Below are 20,247 nucleotides of genomic sequence, written 5' to 3'. Positions count from 1 at the left end.
GCCGTACCCAGGTGTATTCTATTCTGAAATGGCAATGGGAATTCGAATATTACATGTAGTATTTTTGTGAAATGAAAATATAGAAGATGTATAGGGATTGCATGCCTTGATGTGCGCATCATTTAATGTCAGGTTGAAGTCACAATTGACGTGAATTAATAAATAAATGACATAAGTCTTTCAAAGAGGAGAGAGAGACAGGCAACTTCTTTAACACCAACAACAAAAATTCAGACGGTCCAAAAGTCACTTGGTTTTCATGTAAGACGTTACTCTTATTCAACAGTCAAATAGCTGTAAATGGTCTTTTTACTGCATCTCTGTTCCAGCCTCTTTGCTATTTAATTAGAGTCCTGTCCATTATTGTTGAATTTTTATTTTGACCTGTATTCATTAATATCTAAATGCTACCCCTGCCTGGAGACAAATTTTTCATTAGCTTTGACTTTTGCTTAACCCTCCATTTCTTGTGCTGCCAGATTTTTGCAAATGTCACACAGTCTCTTTCATGCTGCTGACAGGGGGCTTATTTAGCTCCATATTCCAGTCTCCGAAAGTAGCAGCTGCTGCCTCACTCACAGCTTGGTGACTGTTATCAGCCCCATCCTTGAGTTGAATTTCCTGCTTTTTAAACATCGAATGTGATTGAACTCAGCTGTTCACATATGGCTGGAAACAGGGGTGTGCTGGGGTCTGCATTCGTAACAAACTGATAGTGACCGAATGGAATCTGTGCAGGTACAGCTGTGGCCGTTAATGAGGAATCGGCAAACGAGGCGATTGACAATGGGCATAATGACAAGGCTCTATCATTTTTATATTCCAAACACTGTGTTGATCAGATGACCCGAATCAAATCTGCATGTAGGTATGTGTGTATAGTTATAGCAAAATGGTGCGTTTAAACTCACGCTGAGTCCACATTCAACACAAGACCTTCACTGTGACGGTGGTGTTTGCCGAGTGTCAAACCAAATGAGTAACGTCACACTGAAATAGACGTGAAGTTCTTTGATTTATGAGCTGTAATAGCATGGGAAGGCTATCCTAGGGTACTTTAAATTGAGTTTTCCTGCTACAACTGAATTGGAAAAAGAGAAACCCGACCATAAATTATTGACCCTTCCTGTCATGTTTGTGTCTCTGCTTTTCACCTGAAGTCTCATACTGCCAGCACGGCCTATGGGAATAGGCTGCTTTGGGGAATTTACAAGACAGACCAATTATTTTCTTTCTTAACTCACCTTATGTAAATTTAATGTGTGCGTTTCGCAGCTTTAACATGATTTGTATCATGTTAATGCAAGCTATCTCTTCACATGGTTTGTATTCCTGTTAAAACAAATATCTTTCTCCATTCTGTACAGTGCATACTTTCTTAATGCCTGTTTCAGGAGGGTGGCAAACAAATGCTATGTGAATTACACTTAGCTGTTAATGTTGTACGAATATATATATATATATATATATATATATATATATATATATATATATATATATATATATATATATATTTTTTTTTTAATTTCAAAATTTGAATCAGATTTTAAAAAAATATATGAAATATTTTGAATTATTGTGTTATTTGCTTCACTTGCTCAGATGTACAAGTATAGAAAATTGACTAGAATCTGAACCCTGCTATGTCCTTCTCATCTGGGAAATAAATAGTCTAAACTCTTGACGGGGAGATGCAATAGGGGTGTGTTTGCATGGTTAGGCTAATGTGGTTGATTTGTGTCTTTGCAGGAACTAGAAAACCTGAGAAAACAGGCAGAGATCATCCCTCAGTTAATGGAGGAGTGCGAGTCTGTTACTCAGAAACTACAGGTATGCGATGCATTAGAGCTTACAGTGTGCAGGAATGCAGAGCATAACACACTGTGTAATGTAATGGAGTGGCGAACGTGCGAATCCACAGCACAGCGTCTTCGTTAAGAGGTCTCCTGTCACTGCAGTGAGTTCCTGGTGGGGGTGGAGTGTGTTGGGCTGAGATGTCACACTGCTTTCTCATTCCACATCAGTGAAACAAAAGAGACACTGTTTGCCAGCTTGCTTTTATATAAATGTGCATTGAACATGTTTTCATTTATGTATGTTTTTATTTAAGGCTTTTTTTATTGGCTAATACAATTAATGATTTTTTTCATGAATTCAAACATTTTTATATATATAACTTTTAATGAAAGCTGTCTGTTAGATATGATGTCTACAGTGCTCTTTAATTCCACCTGTAATGTAAATTGATAAATTAGATTTTTTATGAAACCCTAATTATGAGACAAACCTGACTGAGGGCTAGAATTGGCTTTTTAAAGGAATATATATTTTGATTGGATCAGTTTAACTGGAGACTGTAATAATAATGATGTGAGGAGTGTAGTGCAGTGTAGTGTAGTAGCGGGCTATTAAAAATCCTTTCATTTCAGTAACCATACAGAGCTGCTTCCCCCTCCAGTTCCTTATCAGTGGTGCTAGGCCATAAATAACAGCAGAATGTAAATGTGAAGAGCTCCACTGATGTCCCCGTTTACACAAGACACCTTTTCTGGTTTTAAAGGAGTTATCAGGATCTGACTCCTCGCCACTTTAAATAGCAACCTGAAATCCATGACTGGTATGGTGACATGTATTTGACATGGCATGTGTGACGTGACTGGTTGGTGTCACTGCGGTGGTCTGAACTCAGTGTGATCCTTGTAATAGTCATAGGGACTGTAAATTCAGATTAAATTCAAATCTGTGCTTGGGTACCTCCTTCTGAAGGATGAACATAACCTTGCATTTCTCATTTCCTTTTTTAAGAAACCACTCTTTGTAATAAAAAAAAATACAAAAATGTTGAGGTTAAATCTGAAAACACCATTCCAAAAAACAAAACATGCAGTGTTTGTGAAATAAGTTTGTTTTATTTTACAACACAGTACTTTGTTTTAGCAATAACATTTAAATACTCGGATAATAGAAAAAACAGCTCTTCCGCTGTAAAGCTTTGCTCTGCTTTTCAATCCCCCATTCCACGTTCTCTGACAAGTTCCAGAAACATTTATTCGGAGCGTTTGATATGTGACTTCTGGAACACAGACTACAGAACAATGGGGACACAAAGGCACAATAGCATGCTTTGAATTGTTCCTGCACAGTAACTGGTAAGCCACCACCTCCTGCTCAAACTATTTAAAGGAGGAATGTTACTTAGGTTGTTAGGTGGATCATGTTACAAGTGTCAGCTGGAAAATTCCAAGAGCTGCAGTACAAGTATAAATGTGTCGAGCCCTGTTCTTGCCTCTTATGGCAGCAGCACTTCCGGATGTGGATATTGTAGGCTCAGAACGAGAGCCGCAGCAAAATAAAGTGAAATAGAACTGTGCATTCACTGAAAACATCTCTTTCTGTCTCTAACTTTGTTTTCTCTCTTTTATGAAGCTGCCATCTGTGGGTTTTCGCTGTAATTCTTTCACTGAACATAAGCACTCATACATAAAAAAGGTTTTAAGCTGATCCAAGTTTGTTCCATTATCTCCTGTTCTAGGCTGCTGAAATGAAGAACAAAGATTTGGAAGACAGAATACAGACATTGCAAACAGACATAGAGGAAAGCCACCACAAGCAAGGCCACCTGAAGGTAGAGCTGAAGAATTTCCTGGATGTTCTGGATGGAAAAATCGATGAGCTGCACGAGTTCAGACAAGGACTGTCCAAATTAGGGATCGATAACTAAGGGAATCGATTTTCCACGTGGAAAAACAAACTATCAGGGCCTCAGATGTCTGTGACTCGCCTCCCCCAAAGTGTGTGTCACAAACAACAAAACAAATTGAAACACTAAACAAAACAAACAAAAAAGCAACAATTGACAAGAGTGTTCCACTTGTTTGCATCTTGTGTAGAGGTTCTGAATTCACTGTGTTTGAATCTAATTTGCTGCTTGCCGAGATGTGTTAATGATCTGGTTGTTGAAACAAAATGGAGTTTGGTGGACAGGTGGATGCCATCTTAGATTTCTGGAACGAAGCCTGAATTTAAGGTGTGTGCTGTTAGAATTTGCAGGGGGAAATAAAAATACTTTTTTTTTTCCCAGAAGTGCTGAAGAAACCATGGAAAAATGTATAGTATGACGCATCAGACTAATAATGATTTTGTATTATTCACAGTGAAATCTGAATCACACCGGCCACAAATAAAAGCAAAATCTAGGGCTTGTTTAAGAGCTTGTCAGCAGTTAATAGATTATGATCTCAGGTGAGTTTTAAGACCGTTTTCACTCTATGATATGCACATACATTAACTGCACAGTGTCACAAAGTGCCTCAGTTTAGAGTCTTTCTTAACTGAAAGGAAATTCTTTCTCCTGGCAGGTAGCTTTTGTTTTCTCATCCTCACTAAAGAGACTCAAGGATCTTTATTATTATTATTTCTGGTTTGTTATTTGTTTGTGTGTTCGGTCTTTCTCCTGCTGCCTGGTAATTACAGAACATTTAATTTCAAAGGTGACGGCCTTTAGCTGGAATGATACGCCAAAAGTCAAAAACGTTTCAAAGACAACTGAGAAATAATGGACATCAATTAGCATTTGCATTTATCATTGTGATATAGTAATAATAATAATAAGAGAAAACGTACTCAGCATTATACTCATGACAATGCAAATATGAAGCAACATGGGAACAATGCCCCGTGGCTGTTGTTATGGTGTTCTAGATCAATGATTAAGGACCACTACAAAGGAAATATTAAAATCCTGCTTCCTCTTTCAAAGTCTCTTAAAATGAAGAGAGTGAATGTAGTTGGGAGGCATTGGTACTAATCCACTGGTGCTTTGAATACACAGTTTGCAGGATTGTATGTGCATAAGACAGGAAGGAAGGGCCTTTCTGGGAATGAAGGGAATGCTTCATTAAAAGGTAATTATGTAGCAAGCCATGGTTCAAGGAAGATAAGGTGTATACTGGAATAAGAGACCCAAAACTAGGTCAGAATCTCAATAAATAAAGTGAGTGCTGTGTTTGAAGGATTTTGCATGTATCTGATGAAGATTGTTTTTTTTTTCTTTTCTTCTCCTCAAAAGGAAATCTGTCTTTGAATAAGTAGTTTTAACATGTAAAGAATGTGCTTCCCACATGAATTTGTCTTTTTTTTATGATGGTGGTTTGGGGGTGGGGGTGTATTTATTGCTGCTAGACAGTGAAATTACAAGTGTACTACATTTGACAAACAAGACGCTGTGGGCTTCTGTAAGCAGTGCCATTATATGAAGTTGTATTCCGGACATTGTATGTGCGGGTGTCTATAGATGGTTCAGTAGAGCTGGTCGTAACCTCGACCCAGGAACTTGACTGCATCGTTTTATGTTCTCTAAGAGTACAGTGCTTTCATTTTCATGCTTGGACAGTATGAGTTACCTGGGTGAGGAAAACATCCTTTTAAAAAAAAAAAAAGGAAAACCAATTATTATTATTTATTAGCTACAAAATCAATTCTTCATGATCTGAATTCTGGAGCTCATCTGGGTCATCTTAATCAAGGGGACTAAAGCAGCATATGCCTTTTATTTTATTTTTTATTTTAGGAAATATGAAAAGTCCTGCATTTTCTCTTCTAATGCAGTGCTATGTTGTTTTTAAATATTGCAGTTCAAGAAGATACAATGGAAATGTAGATTCACATTTGTGGGAAACACTAATTTGCTTTAAATGTATATTTTTGATCACATTTAAATCTATTTATGACACTGTCAAGCTAGTGTTTGCTACAGATGGACCACTTATCTTCCATCTCCAAATATAAATATTTCCTCATCTCTTCAAGTGCTGAAACCGGATTGTGTTTACTGTTTTATCTGGGTCGTCTACTACGGCAACAACATGAGTACACTTGACTTTTTCCTTCCTTTAAAAAGGACTCCTATCTACCTTCTTGTGATTTCTATTCAAATTATTGTATCATATAGAGTTGTTTATTGTCAAAATATAGTTTAATTAAAAGATGCTGTCCCTTTTGTTTTTCTTTCCTACCTGTGTTACACCACTGCAGTGCTGTTCTGCTGAGACAAAGCTTTCACGTGTGGTGCATTAAAAAAATAATAAAAGGAATTGAAGACTACAAACTATGATGCCGTACTCGAACGTGCGGCACAATGCTGACACTCTGCCCTGAATGTGCATGGTCTGACCTCCGCCAGTAGTGTAAGTAGGCCTGCGTGTAATTCAACAGCTCTGCTTAATTAAACAACAATTATTGATGTCATTAAGTCATTTGTTAGCTGTGTATGCCACATAAACCTGCTAACAGTAACATCTACAAAACACAAAGGAAGGGGCTGGCGAAATCTTAATTAATCCTTGTTTAATTTGATTGACATTTGACTGTTTTTTCCCTTTCTTTAATTATCCAGTGTGACTTTTTAAATATATATATATATATATATATATATATATGGTTGGGTTTCTAAAAAACAATGTAGATTCCCTTGTTTGTCTTCTGTGTAGATGTCTATGCCTGTAAAGAGGAGGACATGTTGCCTTGGAAACTTGATCTCCACTCAGTCCAACTATTGATTTTACTCTTGCTGCAAATAGCAGTATAAAGGATTTATGGCATAATGTAAAAATGCATGTGTGTATTGTGGCACTTAAATGTAACTTGTTTTCCCAAGAAATGCAGGATATGTGTTTATATCAAGCAGAGACCCTTTCTTCCTCACCTTCACAATGAACAGAATAGCTAGTTTGAGGGAGTTATGTGTTAATGCAGGGGTACAGTTCTGGTGCTGTTGAAATACTACTTAGAAATCACCATGTACTTACAAACTTGTTATGTATTGGTCAGATCTTTATTTTTAAGTCGATCTCACACTGGATGAGAAACAGTGTTGCAGGCTTGGCTGTATCATCCTCCCCGTTGAGAAACAAATTGTTCTCAGCCATTAAGCAGAGATCTGAAAGGGTATAAAGCTAGTCTTTCAACATGACCTCAGTCCCGTTGAATGATTATGGCTTCCAGTCAGGGTATGCCTTTCAGTATCTCTTTAATAATACTAATAATAATACTAATAATAATATTAATAATTAATAATATAATCTATCAATGAAAATCCCAGGCATCTGGTTCTATAGGAACTGAAAAGCTTTTTATGGACACTCACAATTTCTTTTGTATCTGTATGATAAAGGCCATTGGGCTGAAATATTTGTTCTTGCCAACTGCTAGCAGCAGTAGTTTTGTATAAATTCTAAGGACTTCTTTTATATCAAAAATAAATAAAAATAAAATGTTCAAGATGCATTTTTAAACTCTGTTCCTCATAAAGAGTGCAGACCTTTTTTTTGTAGGATTTTGTATTTTGTATTTGATATAGGTTAGTGTACAATTTCTTTAAAACAAATGCAGTTTCTCTCTCTAATGTTGATCATTCCAAAAGGTGTTGCTAAACTGGGAGGGGAAAAAAAAGCATGAGATTTTCCTTCAAGCGGAAAAAGGTTTACAGTGGGAGCATAAAAATAATTTTTGTGCATGTCTTTCTGGTAGGGTGTTTCAGATCTCTGTCAAACATTCTCAATCTGTCAGTGCGTTGAGTGGGTGAGTTGGTAAAATATAATTAAGAATGTGTTGCAGAGATGTTACTGTAGGCTACCACCACTGAGCAATCCTGTTTCCATAGTAACCCTGGTTGCTGGGTTTTGTATTTGCTCTGATGGTTTGATCTGTGCTTGGGGTGTTTTCTTCCTGAGGTGTCCCTTATGTTGCCCAAAGCCACTGAGATGTCATTAATGCATGTTGCTGGAGAATTAAAATGTGCTACAAAAGCCTTGAGGGACATTCGGCAAATAAAGTGTTACAAAACGGTGGTAATTGCCCTGGTTTAAAAATATTTTGAATATTGTCATTGATTTAGTACGAGGCTTGCTTTTGAAGCACAAAGGACCAAGGGTAGCAAAACAATTTGTGCATGCTCTGAAATGCGTGGGTTAATTTATTTTTTAGTTTCTGTAGGACATGGGGAACAGCAGCCAGGATCCCCGCTTCAAAGTGACAATACATTGTGAACTGTATCCCACCAATAATCAAGCAATAATCTGATATAATCATATTCCACACATTCCTTAAAGCTCCAGCCCTCACGCTAAAGGTGTGGTGGTTTGTGTGGATACTGCTAGTTGCCATGACAATACTAGTCCTGTGACTCAAGTTTGTGGGATTTTGATTGACTGATCCAAATCACTAAATACAAAAACCATTGTGCCAGTCATCCTTTTGAATTCCTTGCTCTCCATGTACATCTTGGTGAATGCAGTCAATTTCTGCTTGTGATCAGCTGGTAAATGAAATTACCATCTCCCAATCCCAAGTGCAATTTGCAAAACCAGAGCCTACCTCCCTCTTGATTATTTTATGGGACATAACTGCAGGCCAATCGAGTAAAGAGTCTCACGTTTCCAGGACTCCAGTATGCCGATGCTCCCAAAATGCTTAGACATCACTTCTCATCGTCCCAGCAGACAAAACCAATACCCCTCCCTACCTCTTCATTTGTTTTACATCAAACTATTAATCAGAAATGGTCTGCTGGTTTTTATTGATCGCTCATTCATGTTTTATTGGCCCTAGATGACTTATCTGTAATAAAAACTCTATAGGAAATGTGTGCAGTGAAAATCCCAGATTCCAGTATTTCTGTTTGGATAATTTTATTTCTATGTAAAAACAAACCGTCAATTCTGACTGTTATCCATTTCACTAAACCTTAAATTGGCAAACAATTTTCTTCTGTGAGAGCCGAAAACTAAATACATATGTGATTGGTTTACTATTTAAATGTCAGTTTCACTACTTTCACTTTAATCTGTGGTGGTATGGCGTAAATTGTTACCACGCTGCCACTTATTAAGACAGCGGAACACAATGAATACTCTACTGCCATTGAATACAGTTGATTCCATCAGAGGTACATTGTGATCTTTTCAGCCACAAGATGGCACTGCTAAGAACACCTGTAGGGGTGGTAGCAAGTTCAGCAACTTACTGCAAAGACTTCTGAAAAGCTTATATATGACAAACTGTGTATCAAGTCAGTTAGCTGAGCACAAGTGAAAGTCTGGTCTTTGAGGACTGACTTTGTGTTTCTAATACTTGACTACATTACAAGCAACTATTAAAACTACAGCTCACAAATCATATCAATAAATAAATGATGATAATAAGGATTCATCGACACAACACTCAAGGCACTTTTGCAGGTTTAATGTTTACAGGAACTACATCTGAACAGACCCTGAAAAGGCATGACAATTCAGCTGTTTAAAACAAAAGCTGAAAAAGCTGATTCAGTGCAAAAGTTTTGTGGATCCGGTTTCTTTCCAAAGTCAGTTTCTGAAACATGTTTCAAAATTCAAATCAGCCTTTTTATTCCCCCGCCTCTCTGGATAAATTAGTTTTCTGTAGGTGCAAGTGGTTTATATAAACAATGTATCACAGAAAAACAATAATAAAAAAAGAGTGATGATTAACTGAAATAACTAGCAAACCTAGAACCCATTATATAACACCATTTCCTTATTAGGATCATTGTACTATGGCCAAGGTCAGTAAGCCAAAGGCAGCCTGATCACATTTGTGGAGCTGGCAATTTTAGAGACCAAAGTCTGGGAGAGAGCAATAAACACCTCTACCTCATGTTATTTTATTTTTTTTGATTGCATGATTGCAATCTTCTACTTCATTGGCAACAATGTCAAAAGAGCAGCTGTATTGTACTAAATAAAATAAATATGCATTAGCTCATTTGCTTAAAAAATTAAATCTGCTCTTTTCATGGTTAATTGCATTTAAATGAAGAAGGAATATTAATGCACAGCCAAGGATTTAATATTGCATGCCCAGCTTCTGCAGAGCAATATAATAATGTTCGGACAGGTCAGAAAACCTTTGCGAATTGAAACCAATTAGCACAAGACAAAACTTCAGACTTAAAAACTTAAAAACACACACACACAAATGACACTGGACACAGTGGGGAGCTATGTGTAGCCCCCAGTCCCTGTTGCTGAGGGCAGGCAGGGGGCCTAACTGTCCCAGTCAGCTGACTGCACCTCCCCTCGCTCCTCATCATCGGACTCGGAGGAGACTTTCTTCATCCTCTGCATGGCGGCCTTGATGCTGCGCTCCAGGTCCGAGCCCTGGTCTTCTCTGGCTTCGGACACGTGCTGCACCTTCTTCAGCTTCACACCCTGTCTGATGGCGGACAGCATGCTGTCTCGGACGTTGTCAGGACTGTTAGTCAAAGGCTGGGCAGGTGACTCGACTTTCCGCAGCAGAATATGCCCTCTCTGTAAAGAGGCCAGCACTTCATCCATCGATCCTGTGATACATGGGAAACAGTGGCTTACAGGTGTCAATTAACCCTGCATAAAGATCAGGGATATATATATATACTCAGCCATACAGAAGAAACTAGATATATAACCCTGGGGGGGTAACTAAGCAAACAGGTTACCTACTGCATTCGGTGAACTGGCACTCCCAACAGTCTTAACAAAGGCTTGAGTTACTGCTTCTCTTCAACTTGACTTTAATTAAATTACATTTGTGCATTACTGTAAACCGCTTAATCTAAGACCAATTTGGTGAAGCCACGTGCCATTAAATGTTAAGACAGAGGCCTTTTTGTATCAGGAAGGACTGACTATATTTTGGATTTTAACCTGGAAAGTCATTTTTGTTGCAATTTAGTCTTTGAGTCTGAGTCTCAAATGTGCAAAACAGACACTTCTTTTTTTTTTTTTTTTTGTCCTCTCACTCCAACAAAAGTGAAGCTGCTTTGAGGTTATAATTTTCATGTCCTGTGACTTTTAGCTTCTCAGGCTAAATAGAGTTGAAGGGTTGAATAGAGCAAATACGTTTTTTTAATATTCTCTTTCGAAGACTACATGCATTTCCCCCTAAATACGCATTTTGTTCTATGCCTGAAATACACTTAAAAATAAAAACTTAAAATTTAATTTTATCTAGGATCTCTATAATGCTAATACTTAAAACGGACTGCAGTCCCGATTAATATTTGCACTGTTTCATGTTCAATCAAAGCAATGGATTTTCTCAAACACATCTTCAATGGTAGTCTAGTGCAAGAAATGAGTTTTGTGTTTTCAAAAGATTACACGATCACTGGTAATATGGGGAAAGTCTCTAATTGGATTGTGAACAATTTCCTTTTGATGCTTTTAATCTTATTGATGGTACATTGTCGATTATCTATTAGGAATTATGTAAAATTTGAAAACAATATTTAGTTATGAAAGTTATGAATGACAGTCTGAACATGAATTCTGAAATCTACCAATAAAAACTAGATGTACACATATACTGCACAAGCAGTCTCACATTGAACTACTCTGTCTGCACTGAGGATAAGGAGTTCTCAAACCTGCCAATGAAATCCTTGCAAAATAAGAACAACAATAATAGTAAAATCACATCACCTATATTCTGCTTCAAAGTATTTTTTGCTGGAAAAGGCGAAGCCTGTTTCTGGTTCCTCAGGGGCATGGGCTTGTCCAGCAGCTCCAAGGTGAGGTCGGCTGAGGGAGGCGTACTGGTGGGCAGGGCGGGGAGGGGCGGGGGAGGAGGCGGTGGAGGGAGAGGGGGCGCGAGGGGCGGCAGAGGGGGTGGCGGGGGACTGGAGGCCCCTGCTGACCCCGGCGGAAGGAAGATCTGAACAGGGATGTTGTCTTTCTTCTTCTTTGGGCTCTTCTTTTTCGATGGCACGCCGGCACCGGGGCCCTCAGGAGATGGTGTGAGGCTGATGATGGACATGGGCTGGGAGGGCTCCGGGGGAGGCACGGTTCTAGCAGCAGGCTGGGACCTTGGTGCTTTTAACACCAGCTGTCCCTGCCTCTTCTGGAAGAAAAGAAGGGGGGTTAACAAATCATAAAATATTAATGTATAGATTTGTTTTATTGGGGGGAGGGATAGTTAATCCTAAGTCCTTGATGTTAATGCTAGATGAATGAGAACATTAAAGATCCTGGCCTAATAGGTTTATGGATCAATAATTGTAGTAGCCGAAAGGCAGCAGGATGGGACAGATGGCTTCCTCCAGTTCAAGCTTTAAGCAGCAATATCTGGTGCTTTACAACTAGCAAAACATTTTCTCTTATCCTTTTAAACAACTTAAAACATGGGACTGGGTTTGTCAGAGAGGACTCTTGTGGAGGCACAGTGTTCATTGAGAGCGTGTTGTAAAGGAGCAGGCGTCTGTAGTGGTCACCTCTCTAAAGGCTTTGAGTCGGTTCAGAGTCCTTTCTCGCTCCTGATCCACCCACTCCTTCCTCTGTTTATCCTCTTCCTTCTTCTGTTCTCTTTTCTAGGATAAAAAGACAGGTCACATCATACTGGCCCCTGTCCAAAGCTTGCTTGTGTGTGTGCCGGCCGTGTGTGCCGTGCTGTGTGGCCACTCACCAGTTGGACACTGTGGTGATGAAGGAATCGCTCGGTGCTCTGCTGGGCCTGCTTGTGCTTCTGCTCATTTGCGTCCATACACTGGTCCTGAAAATGAGAAAAGCAGCTGAAGACCAGACTGAGGCAGAGGGGCTTTTGGCCAGTAGCACTTCCTACTACAGGGCGAGGAGCATACCACAATGCATAACAACAGCAGGCCCCCAAGACAATAACTAATCTATCAACATAATATATACATATATATACATTTATATATATATATATATATATATATATATATATATATAAAAGAAGGCGGCTGTTTTTTTTTTTTTTTTTTTTTTTTTTAATGAATAAAGCACTGGACTTTCCAAAATTTTTCTGTAGGCCTGTCACAGCGGGAAGCTCACCTTCTTGTTTCGCAGGTATGCCCTTCTGGCACAGATGCTCCCTCTCTTTGTCTCCAATTGTTGCAGCCGGCGACACAGGCTCTTCATGGCAGGAGAGCTGCTGTCCCTCAGCCTCCCTGCCTCCTCCATCTGCAGCTCCTCTGGGTTCTCACACGTGTCATAGTAGACCACCTCCTCCTTCAGTTCTGCACACAGACCACAGCGGTCACGGCCCGAGTGATAGCCATGCACAAGACACAGTGCAGCCTTGTGTATTGAAAAGAAAATTCCCCGAGAAAACAACGACAATCCCAGCACTTCATTCAAGCAAATACTTCAAGCAAATGCTTCATGTAGACAGTATTCCAGGAGTTGCAAACATAAACATTTCTCATCCACAATAAAGTATTAACATGTATAAATAGATGGAAACATAGAAATGTTGAAGGATCTGAACTAGGGACCCACCATTGGTTCAAACAGTATTTTACATGAATGTCATGTGAATCGACATGTTTTCTGCATTCTCACAAGAGACCAAAAAAAGTCCTTCTTAGGCAAAATAGATAGGGGAATAGGGGAAAATAGATCACCACTGAATCTAAACCTCTGGATAGGAGAGAACCCTCTTCTTCTAAAACACAGTTTAGCATAAACTGTAGCTCAAAAGGCAATGCCCATACCTGTCTTCACTGAACATGAATATTACAGATGACAAAGCACACAGAGAGTGAAATAATTACTTTTTAGTGAAAAACTAAAAAACTATAAAAACTACTTTTTGTAGCTCTTATCTTAAAATGTTTTTGCAGACTCTTTATGTGACACGCTACAGTTTAAGTGGAGTTTAATACATCACAATTTTAATACCTTTAATCTGTCTTCGCACGGTGTCTATCTGAGCCAGTAGCAGCAGTTCCTCGTTCTTCAGAATTTCAAACTTCACATCATATAATTCCAGCTGAGCTTCATAATACTGCATTTCTAATTCATCAACTGCTTCCATGCTGTCCCTTTGATCAGCAAGACTTCCCATCTGCAAGAACAAAGATCTGTTAGTGAAAAGCTGTAGCAATTCTGAAGCCGGTCTTAAAAGCTGGCTTTTGATAGTGGAAAGGGAAGACTTATTTTCTGTGTCCTTCGTGCTACTCATTGCACTTCCTAAAATGCATCTGGGTTTAGTGTGTTTATTTAATAATTTAGTTTTTACAGCTAATTTTTACTTATCTCCAGTTTTATCTCTGGAAGGACTACAGCACAAGCATGTCATACGCATATGTTAAAAGGATAAAACTCCCCATGAGTTCTATCCCTTTGCATTCTGATGCAAATCCAAGCACTTTTCTGATCTGAAAGTGATCATTTTTAATACTGTTTGCAGTTTCACAGGGTAGCAATGACATACAAACAGGTACAGATGCTCCCCCACTTACGCAATCGATGCATTGCGCAGTCAAAACTTATATATGCTGTACTGTACACACACACACATTTATATATACATATATATACACACACACACATACAGTACCATACAGAATGTGTTTTTTTGTATGTGTGGCTAAGTAAATGTAATGTGTGTAAAGTACAGTATGTTTATACAACATGAAAAAAGAAAATGAAAACATGAAAATATAGTATCACTGAAATAACACGATTTCACAAGTATCTGATCAGAAACAATACGAAGACACGACTGAGAGGCTGTGAGAGTGCAAAGCTTTCCCTTGTAGGAGATGCTACTCCTGGCTACTTTGCGTTTCCATACACTATGCAATATCAAAATACCACAACTTGAAAATGTGATTTATGCTTTATGGACCTTTTTGCGTAAAGGTTGAATTTGCATAAGTCAGGTCTTGTGTAACACGGGCAGCGTCTGTATAGTTCTATAATGCAGGCTTCCGAGAGGTTTTGAATGATTACAACTTGCTTTTCCTAAATTTGCATTCAAGGCAAAGAGAAGGTAAATCTCAAAGGATTCAGTCATAATGAAAACAAAGATCTGTAAATGATCTGAGCAAATGTTTATTCACCACAATTTCCAGTCGAAGCTTGCAACCTACAGCATAGAACATCATCATATGATTATTATCTGAGAGGAGATGGTGAATCATAACCAGCATGATGTTCTGCAAAACGCATTTTTAATTAAAGTCATTGCTAATATTCTTTTTGCTATTTCTGCAACAAACAACTGTCCAAAATCACAGGCTTCTGTGTTGACTCATTTTGTTTTTTCCTTCAGCTTTAAACAGCTGCAAAACAATGCTCACTCATTTGATAGAGGAAAATGGATCCAATACACTAGGTTTACCCAGTAGAGCAGGCAATTTCCCAGAATGTGTAGGTGTCTGGGTGGGTGCAAACTGGTCAATAGTATTTAAGGAGGCAGCTAAAATTAGGGAATTAAATATGAACAAGTGGGAATCCAAAAAAAAAGAAAAATCAATTGAAATGGATTTAATAAGGTACCTATGTCAAGCTTTAATAATAAAATGGTCCCTAGGTGCTAGACTGCTAATGACCAGCAGGCAGGGCTTGTTTTGTTGAAGGGGGTGTTTTCAGGAAGGAGTCATACGGCAAATCAAGTGATACACAAGTGCACTTTACCAAAGCTAATTACAACCTTCCGCACCGAGCTGAAAAATCTACGAAATACATTTTTTTTCCCCACTGTAACCCAAATCCACTGAGCATTACGAATTAACATGATAATCGTATTTGGAGCTGCAGCACAGAGGTAGGAACTTACAGAAGCTGCCTGTCATAGTGCCAGCTTTAAATGTCAAGGGTTTTCTTTATTAAACACTTCCCAGTTTTGTCTGCAGTCAGGAATAACCCGTTCCAAACATATCTCCTCAGAGCGATTACACACTCAAGAACACCAGAGGTCACTAAATTTCAAAGCCCTAGCAAGGCGGTAACCATTTACCAACTGACCCTTAGCCACAGTCAGTGCCAGGCTACACAAGACAGCATATGACAGGAGCTGGGCCTTTTTTGGGTGTCTGTTCAGTCACTGCAGCACCAGAAGACAAATCAGACCAGGTGACTTTGCCAGGACCACAGTGGCCAATGCAGTCCTCTATGCTTTGTCTGACAAGACGGGCAGCTCATTACCACAGGGACTTGAACCAGAAACCTATTCAAGGTATGACTCATCCTGCAGTGCCTTAGACTTTTCAAGCATCCTTAGGCAGTGATCATTCTGCTGCCCTTCAAATTCAACATCAAAGAGAGCCGCATGGAAATACGCAACAACGGCAGTTCGGCACATCTTACACTGTTCCGGATATCCTCTTTCTTGCGGTTCAGGCACATTTCTTTGGCCCTCATATGCTGCAGTGTCTCCTTGGCCAACATGAACTTCAGCTTTTCCAGTCTGGGGGCAGCCGAGGCCCAGGAAGCAGGGCCAAACTTCTTCTTATCCTCCTCCATGTGCTTCAAAATCCCTGCAAATAGATAAATACCTCCTGTTGGCTGGCATGCTGGGTTACAGTTTCCAGATGTTGTTCTACAATATCCCCTGTAAATCACTGGTGTTCTGTGCACCTACAACAGACTCCGTTACCACCAGGCTAGCTACCAGCCTGACTGCACATCATATCAAGTGTCGCAGGAGTGTCTAGTCGTAGGTCGTGGCTCTTTAATGATTCAAAGTAATCGCTGCTGTACAGCACACCCCAGGAGAGACAAATACACATTTTGATTATTTCTCTGCAAAGTCTGATTTGCACACACCTTAAATCTTCTGAGATGCGTCTCTTCTGTGTTTTTATTACCTTCTATGCTACATTTGTTTGCAGAGGCCCCAGGGGTTCCCTTTCCAGAAACATGATAAGAGATGGCTGATTTGTGCCAACCAGTATGGAGGATACATGGCCCGATATCAATCATTTTTTGTTCATCAAGTGATGTTGACAATCAGGGCTAATTTCTAGCCTTTTCTGCATTCCAGATGGCAGATGGAAATTCATTGATTTCACTGAATTCTAAAGGCTGTTAGTGGAGGCAGTATGCCAATCTGTGCCAAGAACTGTGGGCTTGCCGTACAATCTGCACTTGACATCTGTACACAAACCATTTGAAAGCTACATTGGCAAATCCACATTTCTTTTACACCTGGCTCAGGCTCGAAAAAGACCATGCAGATGACTAGGCTTCCCTTTCAGATCTTCAGGCTCAACATGGTTTCTTACACAGTTCAATTTTCTAAACATGCTTCATCTTGCCTTTGGCAATAAGTATTGGCATTTTGAATACTGCTCTTTGTCTATACAGCACAACTGAACTAAATTGTACAAGTTACAATTTCCTACAGATTGCTACCATGTGATGTGTTGTGAATCTTACCCGCAAGTGCTTTAGCAGTTTCTACAAAGTAATTCACAGTGATATCCTGGATGGAGCGTACAGCGTCTTCTGCTCGCATCCTCCAATCTTCGGCCTCTTTCTCCAGGGCGGCAATTCTTTTTGGACCTAAATCATCAAATTCCAGGGATTTCTGACAAAGAACAACCAAAACACACATCAAAATAATGATCTGAACTTGCTTTCACTCTTTTACTGTAAAACACTGTACATATACAAATAATATATTATGATCCCTGACACTATTAGTAATTCAGGCTCCAGCCTACCTGGGAATTGTCTGAGCAGTTAGTAGTGTGATGTTTGATAGAATATTTAAAAATATATATTTTATACCTGGTGTTTTTTTTTTAAGCACAAAGGTTCATTGGAATTACTTTTACAGAAATCTTAATGCATGTTTTCTGTCCATCTGGCATCCACTAAAGCACATGATTTAAAGATTACACATTTTAAATAAATAACATCTCTTAAATAAATATAATACACTACAACAATTTAAAACATTTCAAAAGTGGACATTACACAAGAAACAAAATTACCAGTCATTACTGGGACAGCACCATTTCTTAACACGTAACCCATCAATTTATAACCAATTCATCCATCAGTCAAACTATTTAACAATTCTCTGACAGCTTCTTGGGCAATGTGCCATGTTAAACAGAGCTTCCAACATTCAACAGAAAACATATAACACAAAAAAGTGATGCCTGCCTTAAAAAAAAAAAACAAAAAAACATCTACCGATATTGGAAATTAAATTACGCTAATACAATTTTGTTCCATTTAACTGAATTAAGAGTAATCTTACCATGATCTCCATTTTATACAGCATCGCTAGTTCCCTCATGTCTCTGAAAGGCTGCAGCAGGTATTGGTAGAACTGCGTTGCTACGGTAACTAATTCTTTATAAGCCTCATCTTCTTCATCATAAATCTTTAATAGGAGAACCATCTTGTCAGCAGATTTATGTTGTTGGAGTACCTGAAAGTAAAGAAAGATTAGTATTTTAAATAATCAACTTCAGTTGTAACTCTTTATTCCACTTAATTATCTAGATGTGTCTGTTTGATTCCTTGCTAAATTATAATATGTGCTTATGAACCTACCCTGCAATTTACTGATTTGCTGTTCATTTTTATTCCAATGTAGTGTCCTTTTTATAACAAATAACCAAACGAAATACCACTGCTTTGTTGAATTCAAGTCTCAAGTGGCAATTAACTGCTGCTGCACAAGTAAGACACACAGATAAGGGTTTCTTATCCCCTGCAACAGTAACCTAGTGTTTGTCTCTGTGATTAATTCTACAAATTACAGGCAAACTATTATTAGCAATGTAATCAGCTTTTTTTTTTTTTGTTGGTATTATTATTATGATTAATTCAGACTTACTTACTTATGGTGTTAGGGGGCATGCAGCTATAGCAGTCAGCTTGTGCTGAGGAACAATATTCTCCTCTTAAGTATTTATCATGATCTACCGCATATTAGTCCAAATAATTTAAAACCAAGATTACTTTCATGTTTTTCCACTATAAGGAAAATAAATCAAGGACATGGGATTTCTGCCTTTACTGTGTTTTTAATGTAGGTCTTCGCATAGCAAACAGTGCTGGGAAACCTTGTACATGAATACTTTAAACAGCTGGTGTGGAGGGGGTGAGACCTTCCAGTGACACGTCCCAGTGATTTCCTCAAAGCCCCCTTTAAGCCGCCCACACTGAGCGGCCTGTAACAAAGGGCTTATACACTTCTTCTCAAACTGCAGAAGGACGCAAAGCCATTATAAACTTACTCCTAGTGGATATTAGACGAAAATGCACAACGTCATACAACTCCCCATTTGTTTACAATTTGAATGTGAATCAACGCTACATGCTAAATCATAGTTCTTTATCCTACGTTTTCATTTTAAATCAATTATTCGCAATTGTGATATTCTCAAACCTGGGCAGAACCAGACTTAGAAAAATCAGTTTCACTTTCTAATGAGTATTGACTGCTTTGTTCTAGTTGTGCTACATACCTCTGCAATGTAAACAGAACAAGTGTCTTAAGAAATAACTCGTAAATGACAGAAACAGACATCGATAATCATTTTAAATATTTCAAACTCTTGATGACAATATTGATGCCTGCAAAAAACTGACCAAGTTTCTGTTTTAGAAATATTAGTAGAATCGCGTAGGTGTAAGAAGAAGAAGAAGAATATCATCATTCTGCGAGAAAGTAATACAATTGGTGACAAGAGAGCAGGGGATCGATTGATCCAGCCCAATATAGGCAACAGATAATCATACATGCTAATAATGCCGACAGATACATGCACAGATAGATCAACACGGACGGAGCTCACCTCTCTGAGGGTTTCTTTGGCTCTGATCACCTGATCCTCCATGGTTTTCTTTTTGAACTCGTGTAGGTTTTCGAAGTACTCTTCCACGTCCCGCACATCCTGCACGAACAGCGAGTCCAGCACGATCTTGCGGCCGCACACATCCACCGCGGTGCTGAAGTACTTCTCCAGCTGCCGGCACGGCGTGTCCAGGTCTTTCTCGGGGTCGTCTAGGCTGGAGGTCCTGTTCAGGAATAACAGGTCCCATAGGTTTCCCCCTTCCAAGTCACTCAAGTTGGGAAAATACGGCTCCAAGACGTCACCGACCCCGGTCAACTGCCGGTGAACATTTCTGAGATCAGTCACCGAGTACAGGCCGGCCCAGCTGGTCTCGGTGTCGGCTAGCCCGAGCTCTTGCTTTCGCTTCTGCCTCTGCAGGGTCCGGTTGTGACAGGTGACAGCAAACTTGCACTCGATTACATTCCACTGCACGATGAAGCCCAGCTTAAAAGTCTCGTTTTCTTCAAAGGCGTTGCTTTTGATGGCCACCCACCCGTCCAGACTGTCCATGCGTTCGCAATCCATGGTCGTAATGTTTATACAAACCGTACATTTAGCCTGAATTCATTATTTTTCGGAGCCTTCTGGCTGTTGTTTACACCGTCCGCCATTTGCAATACGTCACTGTCTCGAGCTCACCTTTGACC

At 39.2% G+C, this 20,247-nt stretch overlaps 2 protein-coding genes across 3 annotated transcripts in view; one reads left to right on the top strand and one right to left on the bottom strand.

Annotated features, from left to right (window-relative positions):
* homer2 (homer scaffold protein 2) overlaps positions 1 to 5,986 on the top strand; it is a 37,936-nt gene extending 31,950 nt beyond the window's left edge. The window contains exons 8-9 of the mRNA XM_066701461.1: positions 1,750 to 1,830; positions 3,533 to 5,986. Of these exons, the coding sequence (XP_066557558.1) occupies positions 1,750 to 1,830; positions 3,533 to 3,721 (270 nt within the window). The 3' untranslated portion in view covers positions 3,722 to 5,986. The remainder of the gene's footprint in view (positions 1 to 1,749; positions 1,831 to 3,532) is intronic.
* Positions 5,987 to 9,219: 3,233 nt separating this feature from the next.
* Positions 9,220 to 20,237, bottom strand: whamm (WASP homolog associated with actin, golgi membranes and microtubules). Of its 2 annotated transcripts, none has more exons than XM_066701456.1 (10): positions 19,562 to 20,237; positions 18,013 to 18,186; positions 17,181 to 17,331; positions 16,110 to 16,279; positions 13,695 to 13,860; positions 12,846 to 13,030; positions 12,457 to 12,543; positions 12,266 to 12,361; positions 11,478 to 11,895; positions 9,220 to 10,357 (listed from the first exon to the last, which is right to left on the bottom strand). In XM_066701456.1, the coding sequence occupies exons 1-10, from the start codon at positions 20,123 to 20,125 to the stop codon at positions 10,062 to 10,064; spliced, it is 2,307 nt and encodes a 768-aa protein (XP_066557553.1). In that variant the 5' UTR covers positions 20,126 to 20,237; the 3' UTR covers positions 9,220 to 10,061. The 2 variants fall into 2 exon arrangements, with proteins under 2 accessions (XP_066557553.1, XP_066557554.1); XM_066701457.1 differs by having other exon boundaries at positions 11,478 to 11,892.
* Between the last annotated feature and the right edge of the window lie 10 nt (positions 20,238 to 20,247).

This window comes from Amia ocellicauda, chromosome 4 (assembly GCF_036373705.1).
Source record: "Amia ocellicauda isolate fAmiCal2 chromosome 4, fAmiCal2.hap1, whole genome shotgun sequence".
In the NCBI taxonomy this organism is placed as follows: domain Eukaryota; kingdom Metazoa; phylum Chordata; class Actinopteri; order Amiiformes; family Amiidae; genus Amia; species Amia ocellicauda.
This window is presented reverse-complemented; position numbering and strand designations above follow the sequence as displayed.

Excerpts from the sequence above, each read along its gene's own strand:
- whamm (XM_066701456.1), bottom strand. The coding sequence starts at position 20,125 with ATGGATTGCGAACGCATGGACAGTCTGGACGGGTGGGTGGCCATCAAA. Across the intron at positions 18,187-19,561 it reads CCAAAGAAACCCTCAGAGAG|GTACTCCAACAACATAAATC; the intron begins GTGAGCTCCGTC and ends CTTTACTTTCAG. Across the intron at positions 12,362-12,456 it reads ATCACCACAGTGTCCAACTG|AAAAGAGAACAGAAGAAGGA; the intron begins GTGAGTGGCCAC and ends TTTTTATCCTAG.